This window comes from Acomys minous, assembly GCF_964271855.1.
Source record: "Acomys minous genome assembly, chromosome: 16".
In the NCBI taxonomy this organism is placed as follows: Eukaryota; Metazoa; Chordata; class Mammalia; order Rodentia; family Muridae; genus Acomys; species Acomys minous.
The window spans coordinates 35721258-35737201 of record NC_140498.1 but is presented as its reverse complement, the minus strand read 5'-3'; the positions used below and the strand labels follow the sequence as shown (position 1 = coordinate 35737201).

Below are 15944 nucleotides of genomic sequence, written 5' to 3'. Positions count from 1 at the left end.
CTGTGAGATACAATGAAAATAGTTCTATAAGTGAATTTTATAGCTCAAATAAGATCTTAAATGAGCAACTTAATGATGCATCCAGTGTCTGGGAAAACTAGGAAGCCAAACCCGCAATTGGTGTATGGGAAGAAATCAGAAATACCAGTGCAGAAATTAATGAAATGGAAATAAATATAACACTACAAAGAACTATGAAACAAAGAGTTTGTTCTTGAAAAAAATAAACAAGACTCACAAAGCCTTAGTTAAACTAACTAAAATAGAGAGTGAAGACTCAAATTAATTAAATTAGAGATGAAAGGGGAAACATTATAACAAATACCAAATGAAAGTAGAGGTCCATTAGGGCATACTGAAAACCCATTTTTTAATAAATTGAAAAATCTAAAAGAAATGAACACATTTCTAGATTTACCTACCAAAATCAGCCAAGGGGAATAAAATACTTCAACAGAGTCATTGCAAGCTGTAAGTTTGAATCAGTAATAAATTCATCTTCTAACTAAAAAACCCAGGCCCTGTGGTTGGAGGATTTCATAGCTGAATTCTACAGTCTTTAAAGAAAAACTACGCCAATGCTTTCCAAACTCTTCCACAAAACAGAAAGGAAGAAATGCCACTAAGTTCATTTTACAAAATCAGGATTACTCTGATTGCCAAACTGGATATGAATATAGCAAAAAGAAAAATTATCAGCAAATCTACCCCAATGAACATGGATGTAAAATTATTAATAAATTATTACAAATCAAATTTAATGATGCATCAAAAGATCATTCGTCATGATCCAGTTCCATTTATTCCAGGGATTAAAGATTGTTTCAATGTCTTCAGATCAACAGATGCACTACATCACTCACGTAGACAAGGACGGAAATTATTATATGATTATATTGATAGGTAAAGGTAGGGCTTGGACAGAACCCAACATCTTTGCATGACATAAAACCTGAAGAAACTAAAAATATAGGGAGCATATCTCAATGTAAAAAATAAAGCTATATGTGATGATCCTATAGCTAACATCAAATGTAGAAAAACTCAAAGCATTTCCACCAAAATCAGGAATAAAATAGGCTCGTTCACCTCCTTTACTCTTATTCAGTATAGTCCTTGGAGTCTTAGCTAGAGCAATAAGACAAGACATGTAAATAAAGGGGCACAAAATAGGAAGGAACTCAAACTCTATAAAAATGGACTTTAAATAACTTCTACTCTCAACTAAAATCTGGGCTAATTTAGTCAGCCTCTTTCCTAATAAACATTTTCCACATGCACATCCACGAGCCACGTAAAGTTTTACCTGTAGCTCTTCACTGGGTTTTACACTCAGCATTTCCACGTGTTCTGTAGTCAAGGCAAATGCTCAGAGGGTCCTATTAGTAGGCAAAACGAATGTTTATAAAACACTGTTTTATTGAAGTTTAGATTGTCTCCAACTTCCCCTTTAACAAACAATGCTACAATATCATGGCAGACACCTCTGAATGGAAGTCTTTGTGCAGTACATGCTCTTATGGTAAGCCTCGGAGAGATTGCTCGATTAGGGTTGGGTGAGCGATCTCCTGTCTGGCCCATGTTTTGTCTGGTCCTGTTGTGGGAAGAGAGAAATGGGAAGGACCATGAGCTGCTTCAGCAAATAGGGAGAAGTGACAGGGCTGGAGTGACAGACAGAAGATAACTCACAGTCCCAGTCAGTGACATCTGAGAGAAGTAGTGAAGTTGGGAGAGAGGAAGGTTGGCTATGGCTTTATGAGGGTTCAGTAGAGGCTACAGGAAGCCATTCAAGTAGAGGGCATAATGACTTTCTCCTCTTTCTTCTCGCCCCCACCCCCACCCCCGCCCACCTATCCTTTGATAACTCTTATGCCAGACTTTGTGCTGAATGCAGACCATTCCTAAGGATTAAGACATGGCTTCTGCCCTACCACAAGCTTTCGGTCTAGGTGAGGAGTCACCTGTGGGCTTGGACTATTTAAAAAAAAAAAAAGAGAGAGAGCCCAGGGAAGGGAACTTGGGAGTCTTTTCTCAGGTAAATGTTCCAGGGGACTGACATAGCATTACATCTCAGAACTCTTTCACCCACTTCTCTGGGCCCCAGGAGGACCATGCAAAGTAGGGGCTTTACTGCTCTCTCTGCAGCTGGCTGAAGGGTGAGAAAAAGACAGAGAAGGTTCTGGATGCTAAAGTCACTCTGAGTAGACCATTAGCTCTCCTGGTTTATCTGCCAAGGATAAGACTCTGACTCCATGTAGGGGAAGGGAAGGGAAAGAGAGTGTGGGCAAGTGTCTCTGACGTGTTTCTGGCCCACATGGGTCATTTCAGTAAACCAGGACCTCAAAGTCTCTGGTTTGACAGTAGTACAAGGAGAGATGTATACTTAGTTCTTACAAATAGCAACAAGGTATAAAAGCAAGAACACACAGTTGTTTGTGATTTAATAAGGCACAAGCCATGCATTCAACACTTCCATGCGTTCCTCCAGCCTACCTTCAGGATGGGCCTTGCTGTACCCATTTTACAGATGACGGAACGGAGCCCAGAGGAGCCCAAAAGATGTCCCCCACATAATCCAAGGTGAAAATGGTGTCATGTGGTCTGGAGTCTAGTGAACTACAAAATCATGTTTTCAGAAGGTCCTAGATATTCAATGGCTTGAACGGCGAACCTGGGCAGGGGACATTCTGTGTCTGTAGTTCCCATAAACCTAAGCTGATGCCTGGCACTTCATATCCCCAGAGATGACCTGCTCATCCAAATAGATCCGAGTGGAAATCATTGCCAGTCTGTCCCCAGGTTCTGAGCCCGCCCTCTTTCCATACTAAGTAAATCAAACTGCCTTCAGCTACAGTAACTAACAAGGTAATGGCTCTCAGGATGGTTGGCTCAAAAGCCAGATGACAGGCAGTTTTGCCAAGGGTAAGTGTGGATGGACAGATGGACATAGGAAGGCAAGGAAAGGAGTATGGGGCCTTTAAGCAGTATGCTACTAAAGTAGAGGGAGGGCTTCTAAAGTGTCTGGACGACCTTCAGAGTCTACTCAGGGCCTGCTATGTACCAGGCTATTGGCAAAATGCTGGAGAAGCCGTTATGGCCAGCATGTAGCCTACAGAACTGGACTCTAGTGGGTAAGTACGGATAGCAGGGAGATGTGAGTGAGGAACACTGTGGGGTGTGGGATAGGCAAGTTCTAGAGATCTCCTGAGTGACATGGGCTACAGCTAGTCGCGTTGTCTTATATAGTGTGGAAGAGACTTGATATCCCGGATACACTCCCAAAGATAACGGTGTGATGAGACAAACATGATAATCAGCTTGACTGTTGTAACCACTCCACTATGCATATGTAACAAAAAATCAAGATATTCCTCCTCACCGTAAAGCATATAATTTTAATAATAATTTTTAAAGCATGTATAAATGTGCAATATAGTAATACAGTGCACCATGCAGGGAAACAAGGCAGCATTAGGGGGACAGGATATGTTAAATCATATGTGGCAGGCTACAGGAAGGAGCAGAGGACTGAGTGAGGCATTGGGGGAGAGGGGAGGTTCTGGAAAGGCCAAAGTCCAGCCAGGAGAGGAGTAATTGTGAGAACTCTGTAGCTTATGAAGCTGGTTGGAGTTGGGTTCTGTGGCACATGCCTGTAATCCCAGCACTCCGGGAGGCAGAGGCAGATGGATCTCTGTGAGTTTGAGGCTGGCCTGGTCTATAAAGTGAGTCTAGGACATCCAAGGCTACATAGAGAAACCCTGTCTCGAAAAAACCGAAACTAAACCAAACCAACCAAAGAAACAAAAACAAAACAAAAGAGCGAAAAACAAAGAAAAGAAGCTGGTTGGTACTCCAGCAAGAGCGACATGACTCAGTTTCTAGGATGCGTCATTCAGGCTGTTGATAGAGGTTGGGGAAAAGAACAGAAATTCATAGAACAAATTACAAAATATCCATAAACCATTGCAAGAAGTCTACGTTCAGCTCAAAGAACTGGGAGCTGGAGAGATGGCTCAGCAGTTAAGAGAACTTGTTGCTCTTGTAGAGGAAGCGGGTTCAGCTCCCAGCACCCACATCGGGAGGCTTACAATCACCTGTAGCTCTAGGTCCAAGGGATCTGATGCCATCTCTGTCTTCCTTGGGCACATACACCTATAGGGTGTATTTGCACGCACACACAAAATAAATAAGTAAACCTTTAAAAATGGATGTCAAGAATCCATCATAGGCAGTTTCCACAGTTATGTGGTCTGTTTTGCATTTTTAAAATATTAGAATGGTCCACTGATAGACGAATGGATAAAACGCATTGTCTCACAATGACCCAATGGAATAATATGCCATTATTTAAGAAGAAATGAAACTGACCCAGGCTACAATATGAATGGATCTTGAAAACATGCTAAATGTACAACAAGCTTGACATAAAAGAATTAATATTAGAGTACTTCCAGCATAGACAAAAATCATAAAACACACAGTAGAATGGAGATGGCCATGGTTGGGTGAGGACAGGAACTTGTGTTATAAAAATGTTCTAGAAATGAATGGTGGTGACAGTGTGAATGTACTCCAAACCACTGAACTGTACACTTAAAAGTGGCTAAAACACTAAACTTAAACTTATGGATATTTATCATTGTAAAAAATATAAGAAAAGGCATTTAATCTGCTTGAGCCACCATAACAGAGTACCACTGACCAGAAATGCCTTCAAAAACAAATTGACATTCTTCCAGAGCTGGAGGCCAAAGGTCAAGGTCAAGTGCTGGAGGAGTTGTGAGGGATGAAGCCTCTCTTCTCAGCTTGGAGGTGACAACTTTCTCACAGCCCTACTGTCTCTTGTTCCTTTGATAAGGGCAGCGGTCCCGTGGGATCAGGGCCCTGCCTAAGTGGCCTCATTAAATACTTCGTTCGAAGTCCTTTCTCCAAATATAACCACACTGGGGGGTGGGGTGGGGTTAGAACTTTAGCATGTGAATTTTAAGGTGGGTCATGGTTTAGTCTATAACAGAAGGTCACGTGGCTGAGAAGCTACATCCTCTAAAACAGGTCACAGTTCTGATATGTGACACTGGCAAGTGCTCCAAGCTTCCTGAACATGGGGAATATAAGCAGAAAGCTCCCAAGAGGAACAAGAGGAACAAGACAGCCACATCAGTCTATAGATGATGGCAATAGCTGTCCCCTTGTTTCTGTCACATCTGAGATGGCAGGCCACCAGTTCTGCTCTTGTGAGCGGTGTGCAGAATTCACCAGCATTTTTGTGAATCTCTGCCAATGCAGTCCGCTTCATGACTTAGCTATCCCGAGCTCTGAGTGACAGTTTAGTTCCAAGCTGACGTGTGCAGATACCGAGTGACAAGCCTGGGCTTGGCTTGACCCACTAAGCACAAGAGGTTTGAAAACTGTCCCTCCAACTGACCCAGGTTAATCAAAAGATTATATAAAGAAAATTGGGGTAGGCTAACCCCAGGGTTGTATCTCCCTGCTGACTTGTTTACTTCTCTCCCTCCAAAAAACTTCATCTAAGCAAGAAATGAAAATTGGTCAGACTGGAGTCACAGCTGGAAATATTTGCTGAGTGGTGTTTTCCCCTCTCTCCCTGAAGTCTGGTCCGCGCGGCCATTTCTCCACCACTTTTCTGCTATTTGGCTATAGAAGCTAACCTGCAGGTAATGGTTTGGAGCTTTCAGGGCTTGAGGGTGGCAGCCTTTTCTGGAAACGTGGCAGCTTCTTTAGTCTGAATGAAGCTCTTGATTTCTAAAGCAAGACTATATGTTATCTTCTCTAAGATATGCATGCGCGTGTGTGTGTGTGTGTGTGTGTGTGTGTGTGTGTGTGTGCACGGCTACGACTAGGAGACAGATAGCCCAGAACCACAGCTCTAGCTCTGCCCTCTGCTGACAGGCGGCTCCTTTGTTGTGGCTTTCCATTGCTGTGACAAAAATGCTCAAGAGAACCATCGAAAGCAGAGTTTTGTTTTGGCTCAGGGTTGCAGATGTTTCAACCCATGGTCAGCTGGCTTCTTTGCTGTTAGCCCTGTGATGAGGCAGGAAACACAATGGCAGAAGGCGTGGAAGAGCAAGCTGCGCATGTCAGGGCCGTCAGGAAGCAGAGACAAAAGGGGCTGGAACAAGATTAACCCTTTCAGATCCGTGTCCTCATTAAACTCATTCCTTGAACCAGTTGAACCCATTTCCACTACTCCCTTACTAACCCCACTAAATTACGAATCTGTCAGTGGTTTAACGCATCAATGGAATCAACAGCCCGTTTCCTAATGACTGGATGCGCTAGCTGTGGACAAAGCCTTCAATGCTGGAGCCTTGAGGGGGCATTTTCTATCTAAGTTGTAACACCTTTCTTTTCTCTGCAGTGTAGGTCTCCATTTCTGTACATGGGGCTCAGGTGAGTTCACCTTTGGGGTTCTTGTGCATGGTAAGATGGTGGGCAGGATGGTGGGTGCTGGGCACACAGGGCATGTTGTACAGATAGCTCATGTACAATCTTTGCTTCATGTGTAGGCATTACATTCTATATCCGACTTCTGTCAAACGTCAGCCCATAAGATAGGGAATCTGTGGCATTGGAATGCCGAGAAACAGACAAAGACCTGATCTCAAGAAGGGATGCTGAGCACATGTCCTGATCCTTCCACTATCTAGTTGTCATTTTGTTCAACTCCTGTGGGGGTGCAGGTTCTTGAGGCATGCATTATACAAGCTGAGTGCCTATGTGGAGGTCATATGCTATCACAGTGGGTGGCCAATAAACGCACAGACATCCAGGTAAAAGAAATCTGTTCAGCTGTTGACAAATTCTCAATGATAAAACTTGCCACTGAGGTGCTTGGGGGAAGGGCAGCTGAAAAGACTGGCAGTGCTGAGATCAGAGCAGGAAGGAGGAGCTGGCCTATGGACCGTTGTCTCTTTCAGCTTGGTCTTCTTGTTATCACAGCTGAAGCACGTGAGGAAAGAAAAGTGGCTATCTTGAGCTTTACCAGGCCGCTGCTATCTGCCAGGCTGTGTGTGTGTGTGTGTGTGTGTGTGTGTGTGTGTGTGTGTGTGTGTGTGTGTGTGTGTGTGTGTTATGCTATCTCATTCAGTCTCCAGTAGCTCCAGGACACTGCCTTGCTGTATACAGGAAGAAGGGGCTCAAAATGCAGAATGGCTTGCCCAGGGAAATCCTGCCAGACCTGGCTGATTTTGACACAGCTGTCCGCAATGTCATGCTTCCTTCCATGGTTGCATCAACACTACCTTGCCTTTGGGATCTTGGTTGACAGAAGAGCATGAGGAAGATCCCATAGCCCCAAGAAGATTGGGGAAGGTGAGGGTTATAATGGAGGGGAAGGGCCTTTGGGGCCTCAAGGCTTCAGAGGGCCAAACAAGATATGGTTTGTTCTATTCTTTACTGTGTCACAGCACTACAGCCCGCAGTGCCCTCTTGCTATATAAGGGCCATTTCCAGCTACTTTTAATTTGGAACAAACAAGCCGCTCCCCCGTGGTCCTGAAGTTAATAGGATGTCTGTGCAGCATCGCCAGGCTAAGCATCCCTGAACAAATTATTCTTGCTTGGTATTAGGGTTATCTAGGAGGGAGGCCAGGAAACTTTAGAGCAGTGGTTCTTAACCTGTCTAATGCTGTGACCCTTTGATATGGTCCTTCAGGTTGTAGTAACCCCCCCCCCAAATTATTTAATTGCTACTTCATAAGTGTAATTTTGCTACTTTCATGAATTATAATGTAAATATTTGATATGTAGGATATCTGATATGCAACCTCTGTGGAAGGGTCCTTTGACCCCCAAAGAGGTTGCAACACACAGGTTGAGAATCACTGCTTTAGGGAGCCAGCTTTGTGTCTCTAAGTGGTGGGAGTTTGACTTTCTTTTTTTCTTATAATTTATTCAGATTACATTCTGACTGTTCTCCCCTCACTTATATCTTCCTATTCCCCGCTCCTTTTCTCACCCTATTTCCCTCCCCTAGACCTGTGACAGAAGAGGACCTCCTCCGTCCCACAACATATGACCACAGCCTATCAGGTCTCACCCTGGTAGCCTGCTTCCCCTTCCTCTGAGTAAATACCACCAGGCCTCCCCACCAAGGGGAAGTGGTCAAATGCGGGGAGCCAGAGTTCATGTCAGAGGCAGTCCTTGCTCTCCCCACAGCCATGGAGAATGAGCTGTCCATTGGCTGGATCTGAATAGGGGTCTAGGTTTACTACATGCATTGTCCTTGGTTGGTACAGCAGTTTGTGCAGGCCCCCTGGGTCCAGATCTGCCAGCCTTGATGGTCTTTTAAGGACATTTGCTCAACTTTGTTCATAGCAGCCTTATTCATAATAGCCGGAATCTGGAAACAAATTATATGTCCCTCAGTCAAAGAGTGGATAAAGAAAATGTGATAATTTACACAGTGGACTACTACTCAGCTATTAAAAACAAAGAGATCTTGAAATTTGCAAGCAAATGGATGGAACTAGAAATGATTGTCCTGTGAGATAACTCAGACCCATAAAGACACAGATGGTCTATACTCACGTGTAAGTGGACACTAGCCCACCATGGATGTCCTCTGAGAGTCTTCACTCAGGAGGGGATTGGGACAGATGCTGGGACTCGCTATTGGGTTCCAGGTGAGAGGCGTATGGAAGAATGGGGAAATAGAAGGGAGTTTGACTTTCATCTGACTGTGGAGACCCAAGAGAGCATCTGGCCAGCTGAAATGGGTCAGTGGAGGGATGGGCCTGTTATAGAGGAGCAAGGGTGGGAGGTCTGGCCGCTATTGGATGTGGGCAAAGACAAAACAAATACAGATCTCAACGTGGTAGCTTTGATCTGGAGCCTGGCAGGTAGCTAAGATCAGGGGCCCCAGTGGGTGAGCTTTCTGACCAGGACAAGGTACCAACTGGGACACAGGGAGTGGGACTGTCTAACATGGCTGTAGTGCTGGCTTATCCTGAACTGCTGGGACAATAAGCTAACAACAGAGTGTGGCAGTAGGAACCCTCTGCACCCCAGGATGGGACAGGGCCCAAGCTGAGCTTTCTAAGGAAGAGGTATGTCTTCTGTTTGGTAGATGCCATTATCAAATCTCACAGATTGCAAGAGTTAAGGTCATCAACATGCCAGACAAGTTCCAGCTCCCAACTCAATGTCAGATAACCTACTGCCCCAAACCATGCTTGTTTCTCAATAGACAGGAGCACTTTTCATAGTTTCTCCATAAAAAGGGAAAGACCCCTCCTTACCATAGAGCCCACCTCGCATGTTGGTCCCATCCCACGTCTCCACGAGATAACAGGGAAGCTGGAAAGCATGGTTGTGGCTGTCTTTTGCCCTTAGCCTGTGAGTGGTCCCTTTTCTTATAAAACAGGTTCTTTAACTCAGGCCATGCCCCCTTCTGGAATTTGTCACAACCCCTTGAGTGATAGGTGGCTTCCCTGAAGAGATCCAGCTGCCATAACAGTTCTCGACAAACTCCCCAACACAATAAATAATAGAAAGCTGGAGTGGGGGGACTCTCTGCTGGGCAAGGTGGGAGCAGAAAAGGTGGGGGGCATCTTCTACGGCTCCATAAGGGAAGGTGAATGTACCTGCTTTTGGCCCCGTGGGACATGGTGTCTAGGGCCAGCTCCGACACTGCCACTTTCCAGGTGGGCAGGTGGTTTAGCTAATCATTTTCCTTATTTGGTAAGACAGGGACAGTGGTTCCTCCTTCCAGGGTTGGGAATAGAGCCAGACAAGGGGGACGCGCAATGGAGAAGAGAGGACTCAGTCTTAGTCCCGTGCAGCTGCCAAGTGGACATCCGCGCTACTAGCTGCTCTCTCTTACTTCATAAACCTCAGTAATAATAAAGGAACAAACAATATAAAACTAACAAAACCCATGCTCAGTTGGCTTTGCTATTCCCAGATCAAAAGCAAGGACCTTCCCTCACTCGGGGGACCTTGTCACATTCCCTCACACAGCTGGTAGACAGCAAAGTTGGGATGCGAGCCCAGCTGGCCTCAGGCAGGACTCAGACCAGGTCCAAGGTCAAGCTTGTGAGACCCTGGGGCAGCAGTGGGGAGGAGTCATGGGAACAGCGTGTCTTCAGTGGGTCTATAGTAAAGTCCTTCCTCGCTTGGAGAGGAACATCCTGGACTAAGTGGGAAGAGGAGTGGAAACCACGGCTTTGTCCTCATGGATAGCCTGGACTGTGCTATGTGCTCTCCTGGTTAAGGGTCCTTCCTCCTGCTTCCTGTGGCTTTGTTGTCTGTGCCTGGAGTGGCAAATGAGTTACAATGCACAAAAGGAGACGCTTTGGGCCTCCCAGTCAGCGTAACCAGCACCACTGTGGGTTTCTAGCTCTCTAGCTCTCTGTCAAGGGCTGGGAATGAAGAAAGAGAACCAGACACTTCAGACCCCATGTCTGTGCAGACATGCAGTAGGTGACGGCCAGGTTATGGGAGTCACATGACTGCCCCACCCCTACCCCGTGTGTGTGTGTGTGTGTGTGTGTGTGTGTGTGTGTGTGTGTGTGTGTTAGGTTGACTGACAGCCCATACCTTTCTCTGTTGTCCACAGTATTTTGGGGGCCAAGTTCTCTTAAAGAATCTGGAGCACGCCCATTCAGTTTGACTATCTGGCAGGCAAGTGGCAAAGAATTTCCGTTTTTATCTCCCTGTGCTGTGGTTTATAGACACAAAGCACCATGTCCAGCTTTCACAGGGTCCGAACTCAGGTCCTCCTGCCTGTGTGGCAAGTACTTTACCAACTGAACCGTCTGTCTTGTCAGCCCAAGAGTTATGATCTTAACGTCTAGAAAGGTGTGGGAGTAAGAGCGGGCCTCAGATATCATGGGCAAGTGGAAAGGCTCTTCAGGTAAAGATATTTGCTGAGGAGAATCCTAATGACTTGGGTTGGATCCCAGTGATGAAAAGAAAGAACCAACTCCTACAAATTGTCCTCTGACTATCGTACACATGCAGCGGCATGCACATGCCCACACAACACACACACACACACACACCACACACACACACACACACACACACACACACACACACACACAGACACGCGCACCCCCCCCCCCCACTAAATGAAATACAAATTTTTAAAATAAGAAGTAATATGCCCTGGGAAGGCCTTTTAGAGAGCAAGCTTGACAGAGATTAAGCACCATCCAGCATTTAGGTGGCAGAGCTGACACCATCATAGACTATTCTCAGGGGGCGGTAGCCCAAGAGTCTGTGCTGGACACCAGAGAAACAGGGGTTGAACGAGATGCTGTCCCTGCCCTGAGCTCTCACAGCCTGATGTGCAGAATGCTAACAACAGCCACATTCACCCACATCAACTGAGTGCAGTAACAAAGGGTAATGACTCCATTTTATTGATTACAAAACTGAGGCCGTAAGTGAGGGATCTAGCCCAAGTCTTCCCTGACAGTGTGGAGGGCACTGGGATGCCCTAGACTGGTGCCTCCCATTGAATTTATGGTTTATGACTTTTTAAAAATATGTGATTACAAAAAATATGTGATTACTTACTATTGATACAGGGTCTTTCTATGTTGCCTAGGTTGGCCTCCAGTTCCCATGGCCAAGCCATCCCAGAATAAATACGTTCATTAGGCACATATCACCATGCCTAGCTTGGGAACTTGTTGATCTTTTTTTTTTTTTTTTCAAAAGCAAATCATGGAAGAGAGATCTAAAACAAATCCAAATAGAGCTGGGAAGGGAGAGTGCCAAAAGTCAGCTTGCTCAGCTCCTCTCTGAGGACATTTGAGACTGTATGAGAGTCCAGGCAGAGCTCTGAAGGCTTTGTGTAGCCAGGCTCTGCCCCTGCACGGAGTTCAGCTAGCGTTCCTCATCAGGTGTGGGACAGGTGATGCACAGTGATACCCACAAAGCTCCTAGGGGAGGCATCCTCCTGGGCCATGGACGGTTGGCTCTGCTGTATAGTGCATTGCATTCACTTAATTCTGCTGATGAACCAGTCTCTGTAGTCACCCTGGCTACAGTGGGAACGGAGAATGTGGGTGGCTTGCCCTCATAGAGCATAAAGCTAGTGGGGAAGGCAGCCTTTCAAATACGACTAAGAGGGACACAGATCACAAACTGTGATCAGGGCTATGAGGGCAAAACTTATAACCAGTGCCATGCTTGTACAGGTAGACCTGAGCCATTGCCTCTGCAGCAGGTAGGAAATCTGGACCACTTGGTACCTCAGCCCAGGGGCAAAGTAGGTGCTAGCATCAAAGGAAGATGAGCAAAGGCCAGGAGCTGACAGAGGGGCTGGGCTGGAGTTTCCTCATCCTCCCCCCACCCCAGGCATTCAATGACACAGAGCAGGGGGAGGTCCCTGGACCAGGAAGATGAGCATGACAGACACTCATTTCCTAATTCAGAAAAGGACAGAGATTAATCTGTGGAGGGGAGGATTGTTGCAAATCTAGAACTCAGTGCATAACAGACAGAAGAAACCACAATGAAAACCGGAAACCGTTATGTAATCATAACATGTTCACACAGGGTGGAGTCCAAATCCACCTTGGGGTGGGGTTTGCACAGTGGAAAGCTTTTATTCTGGGCTCAGTGGGAGCTTTTTTTCTCAGCTATCCAGACCCAGGTCTGGCCCAGATCCCACTGTCATCACTTATTTAACAAATATTTAACCAACACCTGGGTTTGTCAGTACTCCTCCCTCTGCACACGTCTGGCTCGGAGCCAGGGCTGTGTAAACATTTGGTCTTTCCTGCAGAGCGGAGGCCACCAGTATAGGTGAAGTTCAGACACAGTCTTGCCCCTGCCTGCTCTGTGCTGCCTCCCTGAGCCCTAGCTATTGGAAACTTGGTATTGAACAGCTCAGAGGAAGGCCAGGCCAGCCACTTGGTCCCCAGTGTGAGTCCCCACCAAGTCCTTTCTATGTCAGGTGGAGCTCAATTTCTGAGATTCTGACCAGGTGTGTGTGCATGTTCATGTGCGTGTGCGAGCATTCTCATGTGTGCACACGTGTGTGTGTGTGTGTGTGTGTGTGTGTGTGTGTGTGTGTCCCACCTCTCCACAGCTGGCTTTTCTTCCGAGATCACCATTCTACAGCCACCATCTCTGTGTCAGCATCAACCCTCTCTCCTGCCCAACCCTTCCTTTCCTCCATCTAAGCTTAGAAGCCTGAGCATCCGTCTTTGGTGATTTTGCCCGCCCCAGCACTCAGTGTGATGTCTAGGTGGGGGGGTCCATGTAGGATCTGTGTCCCACCAGACTTCGATTTTCTTGTAGGGGAAGTTGCGATTTTCTTGTAGGGGAATTTGCTGCGTCTGTGAAATAATACATGCAGTATCTGAGTGTGGCACATGGGAGGTAGGTGCTCGATACATAAATATTGAGAAAATATCTTCATACCCACTTATTCAAATATTAATCTTTCCTTTCTCTAGAAGTCTGTATTTCTCTCTCTTTCTCTCTCTCTCTCTCTCTCTCTCTCTCTCTCTCTCTCTCTCTCTCTCACACACACACACACACACATACACACACTGGCCTTTTGACACGCTCTTTCCTTTGCTGACTCACTTTCTCATGCTCATCGCTTCTGTCGCACAGTGTCACCCTGGGGTATAGTCCCACTTGCAGTTAGCTGAAGAATTTCTGACGTTGGTCCTGGAAAGGGATGCGTCGGGGTCCTCCACCATACACGCACACCCATCTCAGCCTCTGACACCTCCCCTTCTTTATGCCTGGATGCCGCCATGAGGGGATTCCACGCGTGGACCCTTGCACCAGCACTCAGAGAGAGTCAGCGGGAGGTAATGAATTCATTTTACAGATTAAAAAGAAAAAACAGCCACAGAGAGGCCATGTATTTCCCAGGTGGCAGCACCAGAGCTGAGACCTTCCTCTAACTGGGCTGGAGCTCTTTCTGGGGCACAGGAGTGGAGGTGGGGGGTAGGATGCCACCTTACCTGTCGGTCCCTCGGATGACTAGAACAACTGTCCCTTGTGTGAGGACAAATAGAGAACTTCACTAAGTCTCATCTCCCCGCTTCCTCCTCCTGGAAGGGAAGCCATGTGCACTGCTGCATCTGTGTCCTGCTCATGTCCCGTCCTCAGCTTTAGGCCTCCTAACCCCCAACACGAGATACTCAGTCCCCCAGGATATCCTGGAAGGACAGTGTCCTAGTTCAGGGAGGAGCCACTGAAATGATGGGAGTCATTACAGGCCCAGGGGAGATGGTAAAAAGTCCCCATGATCCTCCTCACACTAGCCACGCGATTCACACCAGCAATCCCGTGCAGCTGGGTACCTGGCCAATGTCACAAGAGACGGCCACCCGGAGCTTTTGCCTCCTCAAATTGCCAGGGTTTGTGGGCTTCCTTCACTGGATGTTGACTCTGCAGCTTCCAGTGTCTCTTCCCCCCCCCAAAAAGACTCATTCTTCCTGCGAGAGCGCATGAATATTTAAAGACATTTTTCCAGCCACTGGAGCCGCACCACACTGCTGCTCTTCCTTTAAATCTATGCCCAGAAAGTTTGCCTGAGTTCTTCTCCATGTCCCACCCTCTCTAGCACAGAATATCAAATGGGGTTCCTGAGAAGTTTGCCTCCTTTTTGTCAGGAGGGTTATGTTTGGGGGGGGGTGGGGTGGGCTGGAGATGCGTTTGTAGTCCTGACTCTTCTCCATGGCCACACAGAGAGTTAAATCTGCAAACCGCCTGACCAGAGAAAATCAGGCATCGGGAGGAACGCTCATCTGTAACAGCTGATCAGCGGACAGAGTCCAGAAGTGCAGGACCCCCCGGATCTCACCGCGGGAGCAGCCTCGGCATTGCCTGCGGAGCTCATCAGGATTCTGAGTTTGCCACTGCAGGACAACTCCAGCCCCAGGGCCACCTCCTGCTGGTCCCCTCCAGCATCTCTGCTGTGCAGAATTACTCGCAGCCCACTGCATCAAACCTCTCTCTTATCAACAAGACACAACACTCCCAGGATAAGTTTTTTTTAAAACTCTAGTCACGCCAAGCTGCTTCCCAGACTCTGGGAAGGGTTCCGTTTCTCTGCCCATCTATAACCAATCAGCTACACACCACCAACTCCATTTCTAAAGTTCTAGGCAATTACAGCCTCCTGAGCTCTCTGGCTGGGCGCCCACCTGCCCAGGGCCAGGGCTCAGGTTGTCAACGGCCTCTAGTCTCAGGCGTTTATTCACCAGCCTTTTCAGAGACTCAAGCAAGACCCCTGCACATCACGAGTGGCACACTCAGCGCGTTGAGGCAAAGTGATCAGTCAGGTCACCTCACAACAGGACGCACTTCACGACACGACGGTGGAAGACCAGTCTCCCTACCTTTGCTGAGGGTCCCGGTGATGAGTTTAAAGATGGTCTGGGCGAATTTCACGAACCCGAGTCTGCATCTTTTGGAGCAGCCGCTCATAGTGGCAGAGGGGAGGCAGGTTTTGTAGTCAGCACCCAGAAGGGATGGCGCCCACCTCGTGGAGCCTGCCTAGGTGAACCCTGAGAGATAGATGCACCCCAGTAAACCAGTCTCCGGGAACAGCACAGCTGCCTCTGCAGCGAGTCCAGCTCTGCATCCAGAGAGCCTGCAGGGCAAGCCCTCCCTCCCTCTCTACCCCCTCCTTCTGTCCACTCAGGTCCTCACCACAGGAGCATCTCAGGAGGATGCCAGGGCTGGGACAGCACTGCTGGGGTACCCAGGGCTCAGCGAAGACTGAGATGCAAGTGAAATTGAGCAGAGCAGAGAGGGAGGAGTTGGAGCCCTCCCAGGCTTTGCTGACGGTCTTGCCTACATGGCAGCGGTAATGTAGCAATTAATACTCCAGTCAGAAGGGAGGGACTACTACACAGAAAACACAGCCCCACAGCTCCCGCGCTCAGCAGGCTCACTTGCCAGCTCACTTACTCCTTTTCTAATCTGTCCTTCCCAGTTAAT

The 15944-nt window shown here is 47.3% G+C and overlaps 1 protein-coding gene across 1 annotated transcript in view; it reads right to left on the bottom strand.

Moving 5' to 3' along the window:
* The window catches only part of KCNIP1 (potassium voltage-gated channel interacting protein 1), a 357410-nt gene extending 341692 nt beyond the window's left edge, over window positions 1-15718 (bottom strand). Inside the window, exon 1 of the mRNA XM_084762896.1 lies at window positions 15341-15718. Coding sequence (XP_084619022.1) covers window positions 15341-15428 — 88 coding nt within the window. The 5' untranslated portion in view covers window positions 15429-15718. The remainder of the gene's footprint in view (window positions 1-15340) is intronic.
* Between the last annotated feature and the right edge of the window lie 226 nt (window positions 15719-15944).